Source organism: Ranitomeya variabilis, chromosome 1 (genome assembly GCF_051348905.1).
Source record: "Ranitomeya variabilis isolate aRanVar5 chromosome 1, aRanVar5.hap1, whole genome shotgun sequence".
Classification (NCBI taxonomy): domain Eukaryota; kingdom Metazoa; phylum Chordata; class Amphibia; order Anura; family Dendrobatidae; genus Ranitomeya; species Ranitomeya variabilis.
The window spans coordinates 357,939,059-357,966,042 of record NC_135232.1 but is presented as its reverse complement, the minus strand read 5'-3'; the positions used below and the strand labels follow the sequence as shown (position 1 = coordinate 357,966,042).

Below are 26,984 nucleotides of genomic sequence, written 5' to 3'. Positions count from 1 at the left end.
TTTCTGGAGACCGATTTAGGTTTAGGAATTTCAGGAACAATTGTAAATTGTTTCTTTCTCTGAGACCCCGTTCATCTGGAGATCCAGCTCAGCAAGTGAAAATTGTTATCTCTTTTTTACGGGGCGACCCTCAGGATTGGGCTTTTTCGCTAGCGCCAGGAGATCCGGCATTGGCAAATATTGATGCGTTTTTTCTAGCGCTCGGATTGCTTTACGAGGAACCCAATCTTGAAGTTCAGGCAGAAAAAGCCTTGCTGGCTATTTCTCAGGGCCAGGATGAAGCTGAAGTGTATTGCCAAAAATTTCGGAAATGGTCCGTGCTTACTCAGTGGAATGAGTGTGCTCTGGCCGCAAATTTCAGAAATGGCCTTTCTGAAGCCATTAAGAATGTGATGGTGGGTTTCCCCATTCCTACAAGTCTGAATGATTCTATGGCGCTGGCTATTCAAATTGACCGGCGTTTGCGGGAGCGCAAAACCACTAATCCTCTGGTGGTGTTGTCTGAACAAACATCTGATTTAATGCAATGTGATATAATTCAGACTAGAAATGAGCGGAAAAATCATAGACGTCAGAATGGGTTGTGTTTTTACTGTGGTGATTCTACACATGTTATATCAGCATGCTCTAAACGCCTAACAAGGGTTGTCAGTCCTGTCGCCATTGGTAATTTGCAACCTAAATTTATTTTGTCTGTGACTTTAATTTGCTCATTGTCTTCTTACCCTGTTATGGCGTTTGTGGATTCAGGTGCTGCCCTGAGTCTTATGGATCTGTCATTTGCCAAGCGCTGTGGTTTTGTTCTTGAACCGTTGGTAAATCCTATTCCTCTTAGAGGTATTGATGCTACGCCATTGGCGGAAAATAAACCGCAGTTTTGGACGCAGGTAACCATGTGCATGACTCCTGAACATCGGGAGGTGATTCGTTTTCTTGTTCTGCATAAAATGCATGATTTGGTCGTTTTGGGTCTGCCATGGTTACAGACCCACAATCCAGTCTTGGATTGGAAGGCAATGTCTGTGTCAAGTTGGGGCTGTCAGGGAATTCATGCTGATTCCCCGCCGGTGTCTATTGCTTCCTCTACTCCTTCGGAAGTTCCTGAGTATTTGTCTGATTATCAGGATGTATTCAGCGAGTCCAGATCCAGTGCTCTGCCTCCTCATAGGGACTGTGACTGCGCCATAGATTTGATTCCAGGTAGTAAATTTCCTAAGGGAAGATTATTTAATCTGTCTGTACCTGAGCATGCCGCAATGCGTTCGTATATCAAGGAGTCTCTGGAGAAGGGGCATATCCGTCCATCCTCTTCCCCTCTTGGTGCGGGATTCTTTTTTGTGGCCAAGAAGGACGGATCTTTGAAACCTTGTATTGACTATCGGCTTCTGAATAAAATCACTGTTAAATTTCAGTATCCTTTGCCTCTGTTGTCGGACTTGTTTGCCCGGATTAAAGGTGCCAAGTGGTTCACCAAGATAGATCTTCGTGGTGCGTACAACCTTGTGCGCATTAAGCAAGGAGATGAATGGAAGACTGCATTTAATACGCCCGAAGGTCATTTTGAGTACTTGGTGATGCCTTTTGGGCTCTCTAATGCGCCCTCAGTGTTTCAGTCCTTTATGCATGATATTTTCCGGAAGTATCTGGATAAATTTATGATTGTTTATCTGGATGATATTCTGGTTTTCTCTGAAGATTGGGACTCACATGTGGAGCAGGTCAGGATGGTGTTTCAGGTTTTGCGTGAGAATGCTTTGTTTGTTAAGGGCTCAAAGTGTCTCTTTGGAGTACAGAAGGTTCCCTTTTTGGGGTTTATTTTTTCCCCTTCTGCTGTGGAGATGGACCCAGTCAAGGTCCGAGCTATTCATGATTGGACTCAACCCACGTCAGTTAAGAGTCTTCAGAAGTTCTTGGGTTTTGCTAACTTCTACCGTCGTTTTATCGCTAATTTTTCTAGCGTTGTTAAACCTTTGACGGATATGACCAAGAAAGGTTCTGATGTTGCTAACTGGGCTCCTGCAGCCGTGGAGGCGTTCCAAGAGTTGAAGCGCCGGTTTACTTCGGCGCCTGTTTTGTGCCAGCCTGATGTCTCACTTCCCTTTCAGGTCGAAGTGGATGCTTCTGAGATTGGGGCAGGGGCCGTTTTGTCACAGAGAGGCCCTGGTTGCTCGGTAATGAGACCATGTGCTTTCTTCTCCAGGAAGTTTTCGCCTGCTGAGCGGAATTATGATGTCGGCAATCGGGAGTTGCTGGCCATGAAGTGGGCATTTGAGGAGTGGCGTCATTGGCTCGAGGGTGCTAAGCATCGTGTGGTGGTCTTGACTGATCACAAAAATCTGATGTATCTCGAGTCTGCTAAACGCCTGAATCCTAGACAGGCCCGCTGGTCATTGTTTTTCTCCCGTTTTGACTTTGTGGTCTCGTATTTACCAGGTTCAAAGAATGTGAAGGATGATGCTCTTTCAAGGAGCTTTGTGCCTGACTCTCCTGGAGTCTCAGAGCCAGCTGGTATTCTTAAAGAGGGAGTAATCTTGTCAGCCATTTCTCCGGATTTGCGACGTGTGTTGCAGAGATTTCAGGCTGGTAGACCTGACTCTTGTCCACCTGACAGACTGTTTGTTCCTGATAAATGGACCAGCAGAGTCATTTCCGAGGTTCATTCCTCGGTGTTGGCAGGGCATCCGGGGATTTTTGGCACCAGAGATTTGGTGGCTAGGTCCTTTTGGTGGCCTTCCTTGTCACGGGATGTGCGGTCATTTGTGCAGTCCTGTGGGACTTGTGCTCGAGCTAAGCCTTGCTGTTCTCGTGCCAGCGGGTTGCTCTTGCCCTTGCCTGTCCCGAAGAGGCCTTGGACACACATTTCCATGGATTTCATTTCTGATCTCCTGGTGTCTCAGGGCATGTCTGTCATCTGGTTTATGTGATCGCTTTTCCAAAATGGTCCATTTGGTGCCTTTGCCTAAGCTGCCCTCCTCTTCCGATCTGGTTCCTGTGTTCTTTCAGAATGTGGTTCGTTTACACGGCATTCCTGAGAATATTGTGTCTGACAGAGGATCCCAGTTTGTTTCCAGGTTCTGGCGATCCTTTTGTGCTAGGATGGGCATTGAGTTGTCGTTTTCATCTGCCTTTCATCCTCAGACTAATGGACAAACGGAGCGAACTAATCAGACTCTGGAGGCTTATTTGAGGTGTTTTGTTTCGGCAGATCAGGATGATTGGGTGACCTTCTTGCCGTTGGCTGAGTTTGCCCTTAATAACCGGGCTAGTTCCGCTACTTTGGTTTCGCCATTTTTCTGCAACTCTGGTTTCCATCCTCGTTTTTCCTCGGGACATGTGGAGCCTTCTGACTGTCCTGGGGTAGATTCTGTGGTGGATAGGTTGCAGCAGATCTGGAATCATGTGGTGGACAACTTAAAGTTGTCACAGGAGAAGGCTCAGCGTTTTGCCAACCGCCGCCGCGGTGTGGGTCCCCGACTTCGTGTTGGGGATTTGGTATGGCTGTCTTCTCGATTTGTTCCTATGAAGGTCTCCTCTCCTAAATTTAAGCCTCGCTTCATCGGTCCTTACAAGATATTGGAAATCCTTAATCCTGTGTCCTTTCGCTTGGATCTTCCGGTGTCGTTTGCCATTCACAACGTGTTCCATAGGTCCTTGTTGCGGCGGTACGTTGTACCTGTGGTTCCTTCTGTTGAGCCTCCTGCTCCGGTGTTGGTTGGGGGCGAGTTGGAGTACGTGGTGGAGAAGATCTTGGATTCTCGTCTCTCCAGACGGAGGCTTCAGTATCTGGTCAAGTGGAAGGGCTATGGTCAGGAGGATAATTCCTGGGTGGTTGCCTCTGATGTGCACGCGGCCGATTTAGTTCGTGCCTTTCACGCTGCTCATCCTGATCGCCCTGGTGGTCTTGGTGAGGGTTCGGTGACCCCTCCTTAAGGGGGGGTACTGTTGTGAATTAGACTTCTTGGCTCCCTCTGCTGGTTATTAGTGATATGACTCTGGGATTTTCTTTCCTCAGTTTGCACCCACCTGGGTCGTTAGTCCAGGGGTGTTGCTATATAAACCTCCTGGATCCTTAGTCCAGTGCCTGGCATCGCTGTAATCAGATCCTTTTTGTTTGCTCCTATCTGCTGGTCCTGGTTCGTGCAAAATTAAGCTAAGTCCTGCTTCTTTGTTTTTTGGGTTATTTGCTTGCTCTCATTTTTGTCCAGCTTGTACTAAATGTGATTCCTGACCTTGCTGGAAGCTCTAGGGGGCTGGTGTTCTCCCCCCGGGCCGTTAGACGGTTCGGGGGTTCTTGAATATCCAGCGTGGATATTTTTGATAGGGTTTTTGCTGACCATATAAGTTATCTTACTATATTCTGCTATTAGCTAGTGGGCCTCTCTTTGCTAAATACCTAGCTCATCCTTACGTTTGTCTTTTCCTCTTACCTCACCGTTATTATTTGTTGGGGGCTTGTATCCAACTTTTGGGGTCTTTTCTCTGGAGGCAAGAAAGGTCTTTCTTTTCCCTTCTAGGGTTAGTTAGTTCTCCGGCTGGCGCGAGACGTCTAGAATCAACGTAGGCACGTTCCCCGGCTGCTGTTATTTGTGGTGCTAGGATTAGATATATATGGTCAGATCAGTTACCACTGCCCTATGAGCTGGTTTTTGTGTTTGCAGACTTAGAAACTATTTCTGAGACCCTCTGCCATTGGGGTCATAACAGAGGAGGTTGGGTGAAAGGCAGTCACCTGGGTGTTCTCATTATTGCAAGTACATTTGTGCAACTGGTGCAATCTGGGTAGAGATAATCGTACGTGACAATTTAGCAGGGGCAATAATCTTCATTACTTTGCATTTGCCAGCAAGGTCATTGAAAAAAATCATAATTTTCTGTTGTTTTAAAAAATTGTGTTTCTGTATCTAGCAGTTATGCGACTGGCGCAATCTGGGTACAGATAATCTTACGTGTCAATTTAAGAGGGGCAATATTCTTCTTTACTCCACATTTGGAGTGTCAGCAAGACGATTGAAAAAAAAATCATAATATATGTAGAGGGACAAGGGACCAGATAGGATATATGGGAGGCCAGGATGGCTATATGGGGGGCCAGGATGCATATATAGGGGGCCAAAATGTCTATATTGGGAAACCAGGATGGAAATATGGGGGGCCAGGATGGATATATAAGGGACCAGGATGAATATATGGGGGGCCAGGATGGATATATGGGGGTCAGGATAGATTTATAGTTGAGCCAGGATGGAAATATATGGGGAGAAGTGGTGTGGTGGTATTTCTTCCCTGTATGTGGTAATATTGGTATAGTAGATTGTGTTGTGTATGGCGGTCATTTATTCTCTCTGATATTAATTAGGAGAAGATACTTTATTTCCATTAAAGATTAGGTACTTGGAACACAATGGTAGAGATGTACTTTTAAGTGTTCTATGAAAAAAGTAATCACCTCTCCACAGAATACGTTATCATGTATTGATTGGTGGGGGTCTGACTGCTGGAACCCAATCTGCAGAATGTGGAACTTTTCTTTTATATCCATTAGACTGGAGGGGCATGTTCGACTAGACCACTGATCCATTCATTCCCTCAGGGGCTGCACTTGTTTTTCTGGAAGCCCCAAAGAGAATGAATGGAGCTGTGGTCAGGCATCCTACCTATCTGTCGCTCCATTTTAAAATGGGGATAAGTGTCCTATCAGGGATAAAAAGTCCTCATTCTTCCAATCGGTGCAGTTTCTAATGGTTGGAGCTAAGCGATGACGTATCCTGTAGAGCCCATGGATCCGTGATAACTTCTTTTAACCAAAGAACCCCTTTAACCCCTTTCTGACCTCGGACGGGATAGTACGTCCGAGGTCAGAAGCCCCGCTTTGATGCGGGCTCCGGCGGTGAGCCCGCATCAAAGCCAGGACATGTCAGCTGTTTGAACAGCTGACATGTGCCTGTAATAGGCGCGGGCAGAATCGCGATCCGCCCGCGCCTATTAACTAGTTAAATGCCGCTGTCAAACGCAGACAGCGGCATTTAACCGGCGCTTCCGGCCGGAAATGAGCGCATAGCCGACCCCCTTCTCATGATCGGAGGTCGGCGATGCTTCTACATTGTAACCATAGAGGTCCTTGAGACCTCAGTGGTTACTGATCCACAGTAGCTGCAAGCGCCACCCTGTGGTCGGCGCTCACAGCACACCTGCATTTCTGCTACATAGCAGTGAACATCAGATCGCTGCTATGTAGCAGAGCCGATCGCGTTGTGCCAGCTTCTAGCCTCCCATGGAGGCTATTGAAACATGGCAAAAGTAAAAAAAAAAGTAAAAAAAATGTGAAAAAAATAAAGAAAATATAAAAGTTTGAATCACCCACCTTTCACCCCAATCAAAATAAATCAATAAAAAAAAATCAAACCTACACATATTTGGTATCGCCGCGTTCAGAATCGCCCGATCTATCAAAATAAAAAAAGCACTAACCTGATCGCAAAACAGTGTAGCGAGAAAAAAATTTGAAATGCCAGAATTACGTTTTTTTGGTCGCTGCGACATTGCAAAAAAATGCAATAACGGGCGATCAAAAGAATGTATCTGCACCAAAATGGTATCATTAAAAATGCCAGCTTGGCACGCAAAAAATAAGCCCTCACCTGACCCCAGATCATGAAAAATGGAGACGCTACGAGTATCGGAAAATGGCACAATTGTTTTTTTTTTTTTTAATCAAAGTTTGGATTTTTTTTTCACCACTTAGATAAAAAATAACCTAGTCATGTTAGGTGTCTGTGAACTCGTAGTGACCTGGAGAATCATAACGGCAGGTCAGTTTTAGCATTTAATGAACCTAGCAAAAAAGCCGAACAAAAAACAAGTGTGGGAAGGCACTTTTTTTGCAATTTCACCGCACTTGGAATTGTTTTCCTGTTTTGTAGTACAAGCCATGGTAAAACCAATGATGTTGTTCAAAAGTACAGCTCGTCCCGCAAAAAATAAGCCTTCACATAGCCAAATTGATGGAAAAATAAAAAAGTTATGGCTCTGGGAAGGAGGGGAGTGAAAAACGAACACGGAAAAACGGAAAATCCCAAGGTCATGAAGGGGTTAATGTAAACTACCGTAGTTGTACATCCCAGTTATGGGGGCGCACAGTAGATGGATAACAGCTTACAGATATTTGCATATAGCTGTAGGGTGGGCCCCTAGGGTCTTTTCCCCCTATGGACCGCAGACACCCCAGTCTGACCCTGCGTACATAACATCTGAGTGCAGCCCTATGTTTCAAACACACCAATAGACTTGTATAGGTGTGCGTGATACTGCTGCTGCGATTGTTTTCTCATGCTGAATGGACATGAGAAAAAAACTTGCAGATCTGCACTGCCCCATAATATAACATAGGTCTGAGTGCTGTCTAATAAAACATGGGATGGCGCTCGGTTATATGTTAGTGTGAGCGAGCCCTACAAGCGACTCTTGGTTCTCACATAAACCCCAATGTGATCACGTGAGTCCGAATATCAGTCACGTAAGGAAGAAGACAACCAAAGCCAGCGATCCATGAGTATATTACTGCATTTACACTACATATACATTTATACACTAATGTAAGATGTTATAATCATAAATTCTATCATGATAAATTTACTTTACATTTAAAACTTACTTTATAGTAATTTTCATTAGAACCAATTGCCTTAGAAAGCCCAAAATCACTAATTTTGGCATAATGTTGAGTCACCAAAAGCACATTTCTTGCTGCTAAATCCCTGTGGACAAAATTTTTTTCTTCTAAGTACTTCATCCCCATGGAAACTTGATGGACGAGTTCTGTTAAATTTTTTTCAGAAAGATCCCTAAATATCACAAAAGAAATAAAGATTTTATTGAAAAGTTGCAAAATATAATTTTTTAATAGCAAAAATCATAATCGTTCATTTAATTAATACTGTATGCAAACAAAAGAATGGACCAGAAATCAAGGCAATAAATACACATAAAGAGCTGTCACACTATATGAAAATCCCTATTTCATAACACAACAACTGTCAATGGCATCACATTGGGACCTGAAACCTACCACTTTTGCAAAAAAAAACGTGCAGCCGCTCTCGGAGGTATAAAGTTTTCCTCAAGTCACTGGTGTCAGCTGATGGGACTACTGCTCCCAAAAAAACTAAATAGAATATACAACCAAGGTTCAAAAAACCAAGCAAAAACCAAAAAAAAAACCTTGTATCTTAACAGATCATGGATAAAACTTAATATTTATTGTTCACTTTAAAACATTGAACAGACAATCAACATGCAAACAACCGTGCTAAACTAGAGCTACCCCTCACACTATTAATGCTAATTTTCCCTGCCTTGCAGCGGAGGTTGGCACCCTAGAACTATATACGAGATAGGCGCCCCCGCTCAACGGCGGCTGTCCTATATCTCCTTTCTATCAGCTATGGATAACGTGATGCAATTGAACCACCATTCTGACATGACAAGAAAAAATGAAAAGGACAGTGATTGCCTATCTATAACTAATTGATTAGCGGCAACCATAGAACAGTGTGAAAAAGGATGAATAACAAAATACTTTATGTTATTTTGTTATTTACCCTTTTGATAGGCAATCACTGTCCTTTTCATTTTTTCCAAGAAGCAAGTGAGAGCGTTTCTTGGGATCTTGGGTAGTGATGAGAGAGTATTCTCGTTACTCGGGTTATCCAGAGCATGCTCCGGTGGTCTCCAAGTATTTTGGCATGCTCGGAGATTTAGTTTTCGCCTCAGCTGCATGATTTGCGACTGCTAGACAGTCTGCATACATGTGGGGGTTGCCTGTGTGTTAGGGAATTCCCACATGTATTCAGTCTGCCTAGCAGTCGCAAAGCATGCAGCTGAGGTGACGAAAACTAAATCTCCGAGCACACCAAAATACTCGGAGACCACCTGAGCAATGAGTATACTCGCTCATCACTAATCGTGGGGTATTACTGACAGTTTATCCTGAACTTCACCCCAATTGCCGCATCATTAATGGACCTCCTCTGGGGCACCAGACCGACTGTGTTAAAATGGACTCCTGACAAAGAGAGGGCATTTCAGGAACTCAAACAAGCTCTGTGTAGGCATCCGGTTCTGGTCGCACCAGCGGAGAACAGCATCCTATCCTGTATCTGAGCCGAAAACTCTCCTTTTTCGAAAAGAATTATGCAATTGTAGAAAAGGAGTGCTTGGCCATAAAGGGGACCGTAAATACACTAAAGTATTACCTTCGAGGCAAAAGATTCAAATTAGTGTCAGACCATGCCCTGCTGAAATGGTAGAGTGAGAGAAAGGGTAAGAATGCCAGAGTGACCAGGTGGTTCTTGGCTCTTCAGGACTTCTCATTTCATGTAGAGCACAGGCCAGGGTAGTTGCATGGCAACTAGTGTTGAGCGATACCGTCCGATACTTGAAAGTATCGGTATCGGAAAGTATCGGCCGATACCGGCAAAGTATCGGATCTCGCCGATACCGATACCCGATACCAATACAAGTCAATGGGACTCAAGTATTGGAAGGTATCCCTGATGGTTCCCAGGGTCTGAAGGAGAGGAAACTCTCCTTCAGGCCCTGGGATCCATATGAATGTGTAAAATAAAGAATTAAAATAAAAAATATTGATATACTCACCTCTCCGACGCAGCCTGGACCTTACCGCTGTAAACTGGCAGCCTTCTTTGCTTAAAATGAGCGCGTTCAGTACCTTCCATGACGTCACGGCTTCTGATTGGTCGCGTGCCACTCATGTGACCGCCACGCGACCAATCAGAAGCCGTAACGTCATCCCTCAGGTCCTAAATTCCTAGAAGGGAATTTAGGACCTGAGGGATGACGTCACGGCTTGTGATTGGTGGCGTGGCGGTCACATGAGCGGCACGCGACCAATCAAAAGCCGTGACATCATGGAAGGTGCTGAACGCGCTCATTTTAAGCAAAGCAGGCTGCCGGTTACTACCAGGGCGCGTCAGAGGGTGAGTATATCCCTATTTTTTATTTTAATTCTTTATTTTTTACATGGATATCGATCCCAGGGCCTGAAGGAGAGTTTCCTCTCCTTCAGACCCTGGGAACCATACACTGGGAACTTCCGATTCCGATTCCCGATACCACACAAGTATCGGATCTCGGTATCGGAATTCCGATACCGCAAGTATCGGCCGATACCCGATACTTGCGGTATCGGAATGCTCAACACTAATGGCAACATTGTTGCTCTCTCTGGAATTTCCTGTCTGGTGTCTGATGTCCCCCGGCTTTGGGCAGAGGGGGGGAATATGTGACAGTCACTGGCTGTGTAGAGAAAGGGAGGTACGTGTCACTGCACATGCAGTGGTCAGTGATGTGAAACCGGAGTGTTTTGTGCTTCCAGCACACTAGGTGCTGAGAGGCCATGTACAGAGTTTAATGGGCCGGTTTCATGTGAGCATCTGCAGTGCAGGAGGGAGAGTGCTCACCGTACCCTCTTCCCTGCAGGACTTGCAGATGTTTGAGAGCCTGCAGTGATGTCAGGATCACATGACTAACACATGTGTTGATATACCTGGGCCTGTGGTTCAGTCAGGGTGTGGTGCTATGGGGAGAAGCTATACTTTACACAGGAGTTGAGGACTGAGGGTGGTTTTCCCTAACAGTGTGCAGGAGGACCACGAGCAAAGGAGGACTGAACTGTATGCTATTATTTTTGTTTTATTTTTCTGTTGTGCCCAGTTTTCAACACCATGGCTTATGCTGCATATAATAAACCCATTGTGTTTTATTTGCATGGACTCCTGAGTCAACCCCTCACATGTAGTGGAAAATGCGGGTAGCGATCCAGTAACCCAGATAGAGGCTGCGGACAATTACATGTCCTGGGTCAAATCTGCCATCCAGCACGAGACGTCAGGTAACATGAAGGAGCTGGTGAAACACCTCGTACAGGCGTACCAACTTGCTAGTCTACAGGCACATCTAGCACAACAGGAAATGAATAAGCTGTTGATACAGCAGCTTCAGCAATCTCAGCAGCAGCAGTGACAGCAGCAGGAGGCGCTAACGCAACAAATGGAGCTCCTTGCAGAGGCGGTTCGGGTAAGGCTGGCGGTCTCTTCCTCATCTCCGCAAGGTGATGCGTACACCCGGAAAACAGTAAGGTGAGCTATGGAGAAAATGACCACGGGGGATGATGTGGAAGCTTTACTGACAGTTTTTAAGTGGTTAGCTGAACGGGAGAGACTTTCACTGGGGCAGTGGGCAGAGGTTCTGGTACCATATCTGATGGGGAAGCCCCAGAATACATATTATGACTTAGCCCTCCAGGATGTGAAGGAGTATGGGAAGTTAAAAACTGAGATACTGGCACGCCTGGGGGATGCTACTTCATCCCTGTACTGGGATACCCAAAAGAGGGCGTACTCACCAAAGAGGGTGGCTAGGCCCACAACTAGGGGATGACCCAATCCTGCTGAGGGGACCTCTAAGACTGGGGTGAAAAATGTGGTCTGTTGGCAGTGTTAAAACCCTGGGCACGTAGCCACCCAGTGTAATATGGTCCCTGAACCCATGGACTGCAGTCTCAGCAGACAGTGCTCATACTATGCTTACCCGGTCTGCGGTGTGGACTGTAAATTCCAGCGATGCTCCCCAGTCGCATGCTATCTCCATCAATGGAGTGAGGGTCCTCGGGCTGCTGGACTCTGGAAGTCTGGTCTGGTGACACTAATCAGAGCAGCCCTATCCCACCAGTTAGTCCTCAATAAGTTGGTGGGGGTCCGTTGCATACATGGTGATGCCATGGACTACTTGTTGCCAGAGTAACCATGTGGACAGACTGTAGTGATAAGACCCATGAGGCTGGGGTAGTGAGAGACTTGATCCATCCCGTCATTCTGGGTCGTGATTTTTCTCTTTTCTAGGACTTGTGGCAGAAGGGGGCTGTACCGAGTTTCCCAGTTCAAAGCCAGGCCTCTCTGAAGGTAACTCCATCAGGAGCAGAGGATGGAGTTTACCCTTTCTGTCCTCGCTGGAGAGGAGAACGAGACTGTACCTGAGGAGATCAACTTCCCTGACTCAGAGGCGCTTGGTAGAAGCCTTCGGGTAGACTCAGGAGTCCGTGCACATAAAACACCAGCGGGGTATTATATACAGCAATCTGACACGATATATATATATATATATATATATATATATATATATATATATATATATATATATATATATATATATATATATATACAGTGGAAACAGGAAGTTTACATACACTATATAAAAAGACACATATGCATGTTTTTCTCAATATCTGACACGAAATCAGAATGAACCTTTCCTGTTTTAGGTTCATTTGGATTACCATAGTTTTAATATTTGCCAAATGTCAGAATAATGAGAGAGAGGGAATGTTTTTAGGCATTTTTATTACTTACTTCAAAGTCAAAAGTTTACATACATTTCATTAGTATTTGGTACCATTGCACTTAAACTGAATGACTTGGGTCAAACATTTGGGACAACCTTCCACAAGCTTCTCACAATAGTTGTTCGGAAATTGGGCCCATTCCTCCTGACAAAACTGGTGTAACTGATGCAGGTTTGTAGATCACCTTTTTACCTTTTCCCTTAAATTTTCAATAGGATTGAGATCAGGGTTTGTGATGGCCACTCCTAAACACTGACTTTGTTATTCTTAAGTCACTTTGTAACCATTTTGGCAGTATACTTTGGGTCACTGTCCATTGGAAGACCCATTTAAACCTAAGCTTTAACTTCCTGACTGATGACTCTTGAGATGTTGCTTCAGTATTGTCACTAGTGTTGAGCATTCCGATACCGCAAGTATCGGGTATCGGCCGATATTTGCGGTATCGGAATTCCGATACCGAGTTCCGATATTTTTGCGATATCGGGAATCATGATCGGAATGCATATTCATGTGTAAAATAAAGAATAAAAATAAAAAATAGTGCTATGAACTGCTGTAACCTACCCTGAAAAGGGCTCATATTACAACTAGTCCTGACTCCTCCCGACTCCCTAAACCTATCTCTCTGACAATTCGCTCCAAAAAAACACGCGCCCTGGTAGTAACCGCTGCAACCGGCAGCCTCCGTTCCTAAGAATGAGCGAGTGAAGGACCTGCGATAACGTCGCGTTCTTGTGATTGGTCGCATGAGCGGTCACATGAGCGGTCACGCGACCAATCACAAGCCGCCACGTCATCGAAGGTCCTTCACTCGCTCATTCTTAGGAACGGAGGCTGCCGGTTGCAGCGGTTACTACCAGGGCGCGTCAGAGGGTGAGTATATCCCTATTTTTTATTTTTATTCTTTATTTTACACATGAATATGGATCCCAGGGCCTGAAGGAGAGTTTCCTCTCCCTCAGACCCTGGAAACCATCCAGGATCACTTCCGATATTTGTGTCCCATTGACTTGTATTGGTATCGGGTATCGGTATCGGCGATATCCGATATTTTTCGGATATCGGCCGATTCAATCCGATACCGATACTTTCAAATATCGGAAGGTATCGCTCAACACTAATTGTCACATAAACTTATTTTCTAATGATGCTATCTATTTTGTGAAGTGCATTAGTCTCTCCTGCAGCCAAAAATCCCCACAACATAAGGCTGCCATCCCCATGTTTCACAGTTGAGATGGTGTTCTTAGGCTTCCAAGCTTCTTTCTTTTTCCTTCCAAATGTAACGATGGTCATGATGCCCAAAAAGTTCAATTTTAGTTTTATCGGACCACAGGACTAGAGATGAGCGGTGTTCGAGTCGAACTGTTCGCCAATTTCAAATTTGAGCTGTTTTGGGCGATGTTCAAGTCGTTCGACGAACCCGAACAATTTGCTTAAAATTCGGCTGTTCGAGTTTCTGTTCGATAACTGTTCGTTCCCCAAAAGCTTGATTTGCACATTAAAACTGTTTATCATTGTTAATAGACTGTTTCAGTGTATAGTGGGCTGGGGATAGATCTGTGCTGAAATAACGCCGATCTCCATTTTTCTTTTCTTTCCTGCATTTACAGAGGGGCGGTGCAGTCTCTCAGCCTATCAGCAGTGCGCACACACACAGCAATGTGCATGTGATGCACACAAGCAAGGGCATGTGTCATTGGCTGTGTATGTCACATGTCCTTGCCCTATAAGAACCAGCCATTTGCCCCGTCGCCACCATTTCCTCACTGCTGCAGCTTAGTGTTAGACGGCACCGCTGCTGCTGTGGGCGCTATACAGCCTAAGAGTGTTTTTTTGGAGCGAATTGTCAGAGAGATAGGTTTAGGGAGTCGGGAGGAGTCGGGACTAGTTGTAATATGAGCCCTTTTCAGGGTAGGTTACAGCAGTTCATAGCACTGTTTGCCAGACAGGTCTGAGCCAGTGCTGTGCAAGTGTTTGTCACAGCATTTGGTGTAATCTAGCTCAGCCAATCCTTTTGGGCTAGTAGCATTGTCTGATAGTCATCTGAGTAGCCCGCCTGTGAAGCTAGCTACACCGCCTGTGTATCTCAATTTTTACTGCATCTAACCCAGTAAATCGTTTTGGGTTTTGGGCTTAGTAGCAGTGTCTGCACGTCAGCAGAGTAGCCCACCTGTAAAACAAAGTATACCGCCTATGTATCTCTATTTTCACTGCATCTAATCCAGTTAATAGTTTTAAGCCTAGGAGCAGTGTCTGCACGTCAGCAGAGTAGCCTGTTATGATCTGGTGGCCTAGGAGCGGCATGAGACATACTCTGGAGAATGTGGTAACTGTACTGACCGCAGACCCTGGACTTAACACCGCAACTAGAAGTAGCCGTGGGATGTATCTACCAATCCTAGACACCTCGACACAGCCGGAGGACTAATTAGCCCTATAGATAGAAAAGGGAAAACTATCTTGCCTCAGAGAAAATTCCCAAAGGATAGGCAGCCCCCCACAAATATTGACTGTGAGAGGAGAGGAAAAAACATACACAGGCTGAAAACAGAATTTAGCAAAGGAGGCCAATCTAGCTAAAATAGGAAAGATAGGACAGAGAACTATGCGGTCAATATTAAAATACTATGGAATGTCCACCACAGATAATACAAAAACTCCACATCTAACTAAAGACATGGAGGGTAAATCTGCCTCTCCAGAGATTCCAGCTTGGCTGCATAAATCCTTACACAGATAAAGCTGGACAAGAAAAAACATGCAATGCACTGAACAATGAGGCCCACAAAATGTGGGCAGAAAAACAAGCAGAACTTATCTTGTAGAAATGAACTGCAAGCAGGAGCAACCAGGAAGGGATGTGAATCCTCCAGAAACAATGAACAACTGGCACTCACTAAAGGGTGAAGCCAGACTAAATAGCCCCGTCCGAAGTGGACGCACCTGATGACTGCTGTGAAGGACAAACAGCAGCACTACCACTTATAACCACCGGAGGGAGCCCAAGAGCAGAACCCACAACAGAATTCACAACAGTAGCCCGCCTGTGAAACTAACTACACCGCCTGTGTATCTCTATTTTCACTGCATCTAATCCAGTTAACAGTTTTGGGCCTAGTACCACAGTTTGGCCACTCAGTTCTGCTCGGTTTTCATCCATCGGTTGTTGTGCCAACAACTACAGATATAGAGTTGCCAATCAGTTAAGCACTAAAATGAGTGGCAAAAGGCCTGCTGCTGGTGGAAAGGGGAATAGGCATGTTGGAAAGGGAAAAAAAGGTTGTTTCCGTGGGGTCGGTGGTAAAGCAACAGTAACATTTGCAGAAGAAAGACCATCTTCCATCCAAAGTAAGATGTCTACTTCTTTTTGTGGACAATCTGATAAGATCCCTTTCTTATGACCATCGCTACAAGCATCGCCAAAAATTCCAGATGAGGCACAAAAACAGCAGGTGCTTGAACGGATATCAAATGCTCATTCAAGTGGGCTCTCCTCCATGTCAACTTCAACATCACAATTACTCCAGTCCTCAGAGTTGTCACCCCAATCGCACTTGCTTCCTCACAGCTCCCAAGTCTCCAGCTGCCCATCTGAGCATGGGGTAACACACATGGTTGAGTCTGTAGAGCTGTTTACGCATACTATAGCCTGGGAATCAGAGGTCTGCTTCAGAGCTTCTGTGAATCCAGACGAGGAAATGATCTGCACTGAAGCCCAGAATCTTTGTGAGTCGGATCCAGGCCCAGATGAAGAAGGTTCTGAGCATAATGTAGACCCTCGTTCCCAAACTGTAACTCCTGTTGGTGGAGACAATGAGGAAGATGATGATGAGACTGAGATACCTGATTAGAACAAAAACTTGACTTTTCAGTCAGGGCAGGAAGAGGTTGGCTCTGAGGATGACGGGTGTGAAAACACACAGGATGATGATGACGAGGTTGTAGACCCCACTTACTGTCAACCCCCAGTCCGCCAGTCCATGAGGTTAGCAGAGGAGGTGGAGGAGGATGCTAGTGACGAGTCTGACGACGAGGTAACGGTGCGCCTTCCTGGACAGAGACGGAGTACTGGAAGCACGTCAACAACTGCATCCTCAACCCCAACTGTGCCTCAGACCAGAAGTCATGGTGGCTGTTCAGGTCGCATGGGCTCTAAGCCTTGCATAGCCTGGGCATTTTTTGACATCGCAAAGGATGACCCAACTCATGTTGTCTGTAAGATTTGTCAACAAAATCTCAGTAGAGGCCAAAAAATCACTAGCTTGAGTACTTCATGCATGAACCGTCACATGGACATGAGGCATAAGTTGCAGTGGGAAGCTCACTGTGCTACAATGCATCCTAGTGGGCCGGGTCAACCACCGTCTGCCCCATCAAGTGCATCCACGTCCTCTTCGTCCTCTGTGACTGTGGGGACAGCAGTCACACTTGGTTTTGGATGCAGACCTTCCACCTCTTTACCCGCAACAGCCAGTGTGATTGGCAGGTCGTCAGGACATTTGCAAGTGGAAATGGACGCTCTCCGACATCGACACCACATTTTGATCAAGGCAACATAACATCTCCGCCTGCACCTTCCTCACAGACCAGCAGTTTGGCGGGGACACCCTACTCAACTCCGTCTAAGCACGGCCGCCAGCCCTCAGTCCCTCAGATGTGGACAAGTAAGGCTACGTTCACATTTGCGTTCGGCGCTGCAGCCGCATGCATCATGCACCCCTATATTTAACATGGGGGTGCATGGACATGCATTGCATTTGCGTTTTGTGACGCATGCGTCGCTGTGGTGCATGCGTCAGGGCGCAGAGAACGCAGCAAGTTGCAGTTTTTTCTGTGCCCAAAACCATGCAAAAGTGGACGCATGTGTCAAAAAACGCTGCGTTGTGCTTGCGTTCACATTTGCGTTGTGCGTTGCGTCGCCGACGCTGCGGCGCACAACGCAAATGTGAACGTAGCCTAAAAGACCATTTCCTCCTAGCCATGACAAAGATAAGAGGTTGAATTTCTCCATCTGCAAGCTGTTGGCTACAGAAATGCTGCCTTTCTGCCTGGTGGACACAGAGGATTTTCGAGACCTTATGTCCGTCGCAGTGCCCCAGTACCAGATGCCCAGTTGCCACTACTTCTCAAAGAAAGCTGTGCCTTTGCTACACCAGCATGTCGCACACAACATCACCGCTTCTGTTGTGAAATTGGATTCTGGGCTCCCCCGGTGGCCACTGGTGGAATTGAACTTGTGTGCATCATCCTCTCTGTTCACCTGTTCCCATCAGGATGTGGGAGTCTCTATATAACCTTGCTCCTCTGTCAGTTTCATGCCGGTCAACAATGTAATCAGAAGCCTTTCTTTGCATGTTCCTGCTACTAGACAACTCCCAGCTAAGTTGGACTTTCGTCCTTGTTTGTTTTTGCATTTTGTTCCAGTTCACAGCTGCTGTTTCGTTACTGTGTCTGGAAAGCTCTTGTGATCTGAAATTGCCACTCTGGTGTTATGAGTTAATACTAGAGTCTTAAAGTAATTTCTGGATGGTGTTTTGATAGGGTTTTCAGCTGACCATGAAAGTGCCCTTTCTGTCTTCCTGCTATCTAGTAAGCGGACCTCGATTTTGCTAAACCTATTTTCATACTACGTTTGTCATTTCATCTAAAATCACCGCCAATATATGTGGGGGCCTCTGTCTGCCTTTTGGGGAAATTTCTCTAGAGGTGAGCCAGGACTGTATTTTCCTCTGCTAGGATTAGTTAGTCCTCCGGCTGGCGCTGGGCGTCTAGGGATAAAACGTAGGCACGCTACCCGGCCACTGTTAATTGTGCGGCAGGTTTAGTTCATGGTCAGTTTAGATTCCATCTTCCAAGAGCTAGTTCTTATATATGCTGGGCTATGTTCTCTCGCCATTGAGAATCATGACAGTTTGACCGGACCCAAAGGGTTAAATTATTGGCTGAGAAAGGAGAGAAAAAAGAAGTCTGCTGAAAATTTTTTTTTTTTTTTTCTCTAGTTCTGAGTGTGCTCATAATTGAATCACTTGCTAGTCTGCCTATACTGCAGCCTTCCTCTCTTTCTCTCCTTCTAATCCTTGAATGGCTCTGTGTTCACCTGTTTGAAATGGATCTTCAGAGTGTAGCTACAGGTTTGAATAATCTCGCCACGAAGGTACAAAATTTGCAAGATTTTGTTGTTCATGCACCTATGTCTGAACCTAGAATTCCTTTGCCTGAATTTTTTTCAGGGAATAGATCTTGCTTTCAAAATTTTAAAAATAATTGCAAATTGTTTTTGTCCCTGAAGTCTCGCTCTGCCGGAGATCCTGCACAGCAGGTCAGGATTGTAATTTCCTTGCTCCGGGGCGACCCGCAAGATTGGGCTTTTGCATTGACACCAGGGGATCCTGCGTTGCTCAATGTGGATGCGTTTTTTCTGGCCTTGGGGTTGCTTTATGAGGAACCTCATTTAGAGCTTCAGGCGGAAAAAGCTTTGATGTCCCTATCTCAGGGGCAAGATGAAGCTGAAATATACTGCCAAAAATTCCGTAAATGGTCTGTGCTTACTCAGTGGAATGAGTGCGCCCTGGCGGCGATTTTCAGAGAAGGTCTCTCTGATGCCATTAAGGATGTTATGGTGGGGTTCCCTGTGCCTGCGGGTCTGAATGAGTCCATGACAATGGCTATTCAGATCGATAGGCGTCTGCGGGAGCGCAAACCTGTGCACCATTTGGCGGTGTCTACTGAGAAGACGCCAGAAAATATGCAATGTGATAGAATTCTGTCCAGAAGCGAGCGGCAGAATTTTAGACGAAAAAATGGGTTGTGCTTCTATTGTGGTGATTCAACTGATGTTATATCAGCATGCTCTAAGCGTACTAAGAAGCTTGACAAATCTGTTTCAATTAGCACTTTACAGTCTAAGTTTATTCTATCTGTGACCCTGATTTGTTCTTTATCATCTATTACCGCGGACGCCTATGTCGACTCTGGCGCCGCTTTGAGTCTTATGGATTGGTCCTTTGCCAAACGCTGTGGGTATGATTTGGAGCCTTTGGAAGCTCCTATGCCTCTGAAGGGGATTGACTCCACCCCATTGGCTAGTAATAAACCACAATACTGGACACAAGTAACTATGCGTATTAATCCGGATCACCAGGAGATTATTTGCTTTCTGGTGCTGTATAATCTACATGATGTTTTGGTGCTAGGATTGCCATGGCTGCAATCTCATAACCCAGTCCTCGACTGGAAAGCTATGTCTGTGTTAAGCTGGGGATGTAAAGGGACTCATGGGGACGTACCTTTGGTTTCCATTTCATCATCTATTCCCTCTGAGATTCCTGAATTCTTGTCTGACTATCGTGACGTTTTTGAAGAACCCAAGCTTGGTTCACTACCTCCGCACCGGGAGTGCGATTGTGCCATAGATTTGATCCCGGGTAGTAAATACCCTAAGGGTCGTTTATTTAATCTGTCTGTGCCTGAACACGCTGCTATGCGAGAATATATAAAGGAGTCCTTGGAAAAGGGACATATTCGTCCTTCGTCATCTCCCTTAGGAGCCGGTTTTTTCTTTGTGTCTAAGAAAGATGGCTCTTTGAGGCCGTGTATTGATTATCGGCTTTTGAATAAAATCACGGTTAAATATCAATATCCGTTACCACTGCTGACTGATTTGTTTGCTCGTATAAAGGGGGCCAAGTGGTTCTCTAAGATTGATCTCCGTGGGGCGTATAATTTGGTGCGAATCAAGCAGGGGGATGAGTGGAAAACCGCATTTAATACGCCCGAGGGCCACTTTGAGTATTTGGTGATGCCTTTTGGTCTTTCAAATGCCCCTTCAGTCTTCCAGTCCTTTATGCATGACATTTTCCGCGATTATTTGGATAAATTTATGATTGTGTATCTGGATGATATTCTGATTTTTTCGGATGACTGGGACTCTCATGTCCAGCAGGTCAGGAGGGTTTTTCAGGTTTTGCGGTCTAATTCCTTGTGTGTGAAGGGTTCTAAGTGCGTTTTTGGGGTTCAAAAGATTTCCTTCTTGGGATACATTTTTTCCCCCTCTTCCATCGAGATGGATCCTGTCAAGGTTCAGGCTATTTGTGATTGGACGCAACCCTCTTCTCTTAAGAGTCTTCAGAAATTTTTGGGCTTTGCTAACTTTTATCGTCGATTTATTGCTGGTTTTTCTGATGTTGTTAAACCATTGAGTGATTTGACTAAGAAGGGTGCTGATGTTGCTGATTGGTCCCCTGCTGCTGTGGAGGCCTTTCGGGAGCTTAAGCGCCGCTTTTCTTCCGCCCCTGTGTTGCGTCAGCCTGATGTTGCTCTTCCTTTTCAGGTTGAGGTCGACGCTTCTGAAATCGGAGCTGGGGCGGTGTTGTCGCAGAGAAGTTCCGACTGCCCCGTGATGAGACCTTGTGCTTTTTTTTCCCGTAAATTTTCGCCCGCCGAGCGGAATTATGATATTGGGAATCGGGAGCTTTTGGCCATGAAGTGGGCTTTTGAGGAGTGGCGTCACTGGCTTGAGGGGGCCAGACATCAGGTGGTGGTATTGACTGACCACAAAAATTTAATTTACCTTGAGTCTGCCAGGCGCCTGAATCCTAGACAGGCGCGCTGGTCGTTGTTTTTCTCTCGGTTTAATTTTGTGGTGTCATACCTACCGGGTTCTAAGAATGTTAAGGCGGATGCCCTTTCTAGGAGTTTTGAGCCTGACTCCCCTGGTAATTCTGAGCCCACAGGTATCCTTAAGGATGGAGTGATATTGTCTGCCGTTTCTCCAGACCTGCGGCGGGCCTTGCAGGAGTTTCAGGCGGATAGACCGGATCGTTGCCCACCTGGTAGACTGTTTGTTCCTGATGATTGGACCAGTAGAGTCATCTCTGAGGTTCATTCTTCTGCGTTGGCAGGTCATCCTGGAATCTTTGGTACCAGGGATTTGGTGGCAAGGTCCTTCTGGTGGCCTTCCCTGTCACGAGATGTGCGAGGCTTTGTGCAGTCTTGTGACGTTTGTGCTCGGGCCAAGCCTTGTTGTTCTCGGGCTAGTGGATTGTTGTTGCCCTTGCCTATTCCGAAGAGGCCTTGGACGCACATCTCGATGGATTTTATTTCGGATCTGCCTGTTTCTCAGAAGATGTCTGTCATCTGGGTGGTGTGTGACCGTTTCTCTAAGATGGTCCATTTGGTTCCCTTGCCTAAGTTGCCTTCTTCTTCCGAGTTGGTTCCTCTGTTTTTTCAAAATGTTGTTCGTTTGCATGGTATTCCGGAGAATATCGTTTCTGACAGAGGGACCCAATTCGTGTCTAGATTTTGGCGGGCATTCTGTGCTAGGATGGGCATAGATTTGTCTTTTTCGTCTGCTTTCCATCCTCAGACTAATGGCCAGACCGAGCGGACTAATCAGACCTTGGAGACATATTTGAGGTGTTTTGTGTCTGCGGATCAGGATGATTGGGTTGCTTTTTTGCCATTGGCGGAGTTCGCCCTCAATAATCGGGCCAGCTCTGCCACCTTGGTGTCCCCGTTTTTCTGTAATTCGGGGTTTCATCCTCGATTTTCCTCCGGTCAGGTGGAATCTTCGGATTGTCCTGGAGTGGATGCTGTGGTGGAGAGGTTGCATCAGATTTGGGGGCAGGTAGTGGACAATTTGAAGTTGTCCCAGGAGAAGACTCAGCTTTTTGCCAACCGCCGTCGTCGTGTTGGTCCTCGGCTTTGTGTTGGGGACTTGGTGTGGTTGTCTTCTCGTTTTGTCCCTATGAGGGTTTCTTCTCCTAAGTTTAAGCCTCGGTTCATCGGCCCGTACAAGATATTGGAGATTCTTAACCCTGTGTCCTTCCGTTTGGACCTCCCTGCATCTTTTTCTATTCATAATGTTTTTCATCGGTCATTATTGCGCAGGTATGAGGTACCGGTTGTGCCTTCCGTTGAGCCTCCTGCTCCGGTGTTGGTTGAGGGTGAGTTGGAGTACGTTGTGGAAAAGATCTTAGACTCCCATGTTTCCAGACGGAAACTCCAGTATCTGGTCAAATGGAAGGGATACGGTCAGGAGGATAATTCTTGGGTGACTGCCTCTGATGTTCATGCCTCCGATCTTGTCCGTGCCTTTCATAGGGCTCATCCTGATCGCCCTGGTGGTTCTGGTGAGGGTTCGGTGCCCCCTCCTTGAGGGGGGGGTACTGTTGTGAAATTGGATTCTGGGCTCCCCCGGTGGCCACTGGTGGAATTGAACTTGTGTGCATCATCCTCTCTGTTCACCTGTTCCCATCAGGATGTGGGAGTCTCTATATAACCTTGCTCCTCTGTCAGTTTCATGCCGGTCAACAATGTAATCAGAAGCCTTTCTTTGCATGTTCCTGCTACTAGACAACTCCCAGCTAAGTTGGACTTTCGTCCTTGTTTGTTTTTGCATTTTGTTCCAGTTCACAGCTGCTGTTTCGTTACTGTGTCTGGAAAGCTCTTGTGATCTGAAATTGCCACTCTGGTGTTATGAGTTAATACTAGAGTCTTAAAGTAATTTCTGGATGGTGTTTTGATAGGGTTTTCAGCTGACCATGAAAGTGCCCTTTCTGTCTTCCTGCTATCTAGTAAGCGGACCTCGATTTTGCTAAACCTATTTTCATACTACGTTTGTCATTTCATCTAAAATCACCGCCAATATATGTGGGGGCCTCTGTCTGCCTTTTGGGGAAATTTCTCTAGAGGTGAGCCAGGACTGTATTTTCCTCTGCTAGGATTAGTTAGTCCTCCGGCTGGCGCTGGGCGTCTAGGGATAAAACGTAGGCACGCTACCCGGCCACTGTTAATTGTGCGGCAGGTTTAGTTCATGGTCAGTTTAGATTCCATCTTCCAAGAGCTAGTTCTTATATATGCTGGGCTATGTTCTCTCGCCATTGAGAATCATGACACGCTTCCTTGAGAAACTCTGTGTGTGACAGGGTGCATTTCACCACAGACACTTGGACGAGTAGACATGGACAGGGGCGTTACATGTCGGTGACTGGGCACTGGGTAACTACGGTGACATCAGGAGAAGGGGCTGCTGTCCAAGTCTTGCCGTCCCCACGAGTTGCTCGTTGATCCTCTGTATCTAGAAGTTCCTCCACTGCTTCTGCCTCCTCAACCTCCTCTCGGTCCTCCATCTGCACCCAAAGCCTGTCTGGTAATGAAACCCGTGTTGTAACTGCGCAGAAGGAATCCTGCACACCTCCTCACTATGCTGTCACCAGGGCTCAACGGCATCAGGCAGTGTTTACATTGAAATGTCTGGGAAATGTGAGTCACACAGCTAAGGAGTTGTTGTCAGCTTTGGAGACCGAGTTCCATCAATGGTTGTCTCCACTCAACCTGCAGCCAGGGAAGGCTGTGTGCGACAATGCTGCAAAACTGGGTGCGGCCCTTCGCCGGGACAATGTCACACACGTGCCTTGTATGGCTCACATTTTGAACCTGGTTGTCCAGCAATTTTTATCCCAATATCCCGGACTAGATGGGCTTCTTCAAAGGGCATGGTCGCTGTGTGCTCACTTCCGCTGTTCGCATCCTGCAGCTCGACGACTTGCATATCTACAGAAGTCGTTGGGCCTGCCAGTTCACCAGCTGAAATGCGATGTGCCCGCACAGTGGAATTCAACTCTGCACATCTTGCAGCGACTGTGGCAGCACCGATGAGCCCTGGTGCAATATGTTATGACGTATAGCCTGGGCCAACGAGATCAAGAGGTGGGGCAAATCACGCTGCAGGAGTGGTCTCAGATCAGGGACCTATGCACCCTTCTGCACAGTTTTGAAATAGCAACGAAGATGTTAAATGCTGACAATGCCATTATCAGCATGACCATTCCGGTGATTTACATGCTGGAGCACACCTTACACAGTGTCCAGAGTCAGGTGGTGGAACAAGAGGAGAAGGAGGAGGAGGAGGAACAGGAGGAGTCGTATGCGGAAGGGATCATATCTCCAAGGTCAAGAAGGTTGGCAGCACCAAGGCGGCTGGCATTGGAGGCTGGGGAGAGGGATTACTGAGGGCGCATGGTAGCAGCCAAACTGTTCAGGAAGGTGCAGGAGGCGAGGAAGAAGTGGAGGGCGAACTGGCGCTGGGCATGGAAGACTCATCAGATGAGGGAGACCTTGATCAAATTTCTGTTGTGCGAGGTTGGGGGGAGAGGGCAGATGATGAAAGCCTGATTCTCACCTCGCCACCACCAAGACAACAAGGACTTGGTCCTCCTGGATGCGCAAGACACATGAGTACCTTCTTGCTGCACTACCTGCAACATGACCCTCGGATTGTCAGAATCAGAAGTAATGCCGACTACTGGGTTGCCACACTCTGAGATCCCCGGTACAAAAGCAAATTTGGTGAAATAATTCCTGCCATAGAAAGGGATTCACGCATGCAGGAGTATCAGCAGAGACTTACATAATCTAACATCTGCTTTTCCACAAAACACCAGTGGTGCACGTAGTCAATCTCTGAGTTCTAACTTGCCAACCGTGGGAATATCGAGTCATCACTCTAACCGTAACAGTAACATCGTATCTGGTGGTAACAGCAATTTTTTCCAATCGTTTCAAGATTTTTTTAGACCATCCTTTGCAAGGCCACAGGAGACAAGAAGTCTGACACACAGCCAACGCCTAGAGAGGATGGTACAAGAGTATCTCCAAGTTAACATCGATGCCATGACTGTGGAACTGGATCTTTGCTCATTTTGGGCTTCCAATCTTGAAAAATGACCTGAGCTCGCCACTCATGCCTTGGAGATCTTGTCGTGCCCCGCAGCCAACGTTCTCTCTGAACGTGTGTTCAGCGCTGCTTGTGGTGTGCTGACAGATAAGCGCACGCGGCTGTCCAGTGACAATGTAGACAGACTAATGTTCATCAAGATGAACAAATCCTGGATCCGCAAGGACTTTTCTAGCCCTGTGTCATCTTGGGGAGACTAAAAGCTTGATGATTTTTGAAAATCACCTCACCATCACCATCCATTTTAAAAAACTCTGGCGAAATTGATGCTACTTAAGTGGTGTCTGTGGCCGAATTTTTTGAAAAAATGGAGACTCTTTTATTTAGTCCCCTTGCTGAGTTTTACATGATGTTGCCATCGTCAATTCCAGGTGGGTGGGGTCGTCTGCAGAGTTGTTTACTCATATTATGGCCTGGGATTCAGAGGTCTGCTCCAAAGCTTCAGTGTCTGCTAGTCAGCAGAGTAGCCCAGACACCCACCGCCTGTTTACCTAAGTACTATTTTGTAACGGCATCTAGCCCAGGAAATCCTTTTGGGCCTAGTAGAATTTAATGCTACTCAGCAGCGTACCCCACCCATGAAGCAAGCTACACCCGCTTGTTTACCTAACGAGTAATCAAAATATTGGGCGCACTACCATATAATGATAAAGCATATCATGGGTGAAAAGTCAGTAATAAGCCAAATAGCAAGATCAAGGAGAAAAAGCATTACTGCAAAAAACTCGCACACCAATATTAGTACGCAATCATTTATAAAAATAACAAGCTGATTTTATTAGACAATTCAAAGACATCACAAAAAGTTAAAACATAATTAAAAAATACACACCATCCAAAATACACAGGTAATAGAGACAAAATTGCAATATAATATAACTAGATGGCAGCCCGATTCTAAAGAATCGGGAGTCTAGAATCCATATATACTTTATTTATTCAAATGTAAGAATAATTTGGTGGGCGGGGACCCTCGGCCTCCGATTTGGTTGGCGGGGCCCCACGGCCTCTGATTTGGTGGGCGTAGTCCCTCTGCCTCCGCTTTGGTGGGCGGGGCCGCTCGGCCTTCGATTTGGTGGGCGGGGCTCCTCGGCCTCCGATTTGGTTGGTGGGGCCCCTCGGCCTCCGATTTGGTGGGCAGGAACCCTCGGCCTCCGATTTGGTGGGCGGGGCCCCTTGGACTCCGATTTGGTTGGTGGGGCCCCTCGGCCTCCGATTTGGTGGGCGGGAACCCTCGGCCTCCGATTTGGTGGGCGGGGACCCTCGGCCTCCAATTTGGTGGGCGGGGACCCTCGGCCTCCGATTTGGTGGGCGGGGACCCTCGGCCTCCGATTTGGTGGGTGGGGACCCTCGGCCTCCGATTTGGTGGGCGGGGCCCCTCGGCCTCCGATGTGGTGGGTGGGGCCCCTCGGCCTCCGCTTTGGTGGGCGGGGCCGGGCCCCTCGGCCTCCGCTTTGGTGGGCGGGGCCGCTCGGCCTTCGATTTGGTGGGCGGGGCTCCTCGGCCTCCGATTTGGTTGGCGGGGCCCCTCAGCCTCCGATTTGGTTGGCGGGGCCCCTCGGCCTCCGATTTGGTGGGCGGGGACTCTTGGCCTCCGATTTGGTGGGCGGGGACCCTCGGCCTCCGATTTGGTGGGCGGGGACCCTCGGCCTCCGATTTGGTGGGCAGGGACCCTCGGCCTCCGATTTGGTGGTCGGGGACCCTCGGCCTCCGTTTTGGTGGGCGGGGCCCCTCGGCCTCCGATTTGGTGGGCGGGGTCCCTCTGCCTCCGATTTGGTGTGCGGGCACCCTCGGCCTCCGCTTTGGTGGGCGGGGCCCCTCGGC

The 26,984-nt window shown here is 46.9% G+C and overlaps 1 protein-coding gene across 5 annotated transcripts in view; it reads right to left on the bottom strand.

Moving 5' to 3' along the window:
• The window catches only part of SYK (spleen associated tyrosine kinase), a 286,906-nt gene that overhangs the window by 15,160 nt on the left and 244,762 nt on the right, over positions 1-26,984 (bottom strand). For all 5 annotated transcript variants that reach the window (XM_077299920.1, XM_077299917.1, XM_077299921.1 and 2 more), the window contains one exon: positions 7,652-7,841. In XM_077299920.1, the coding sequence (XP_077156035.1) occupies positions 7,652-7,841 (190 nt within the window). The remainder of the gene's footprint in view (positions 1-7,651; positions 7,842-26,984) is intronic.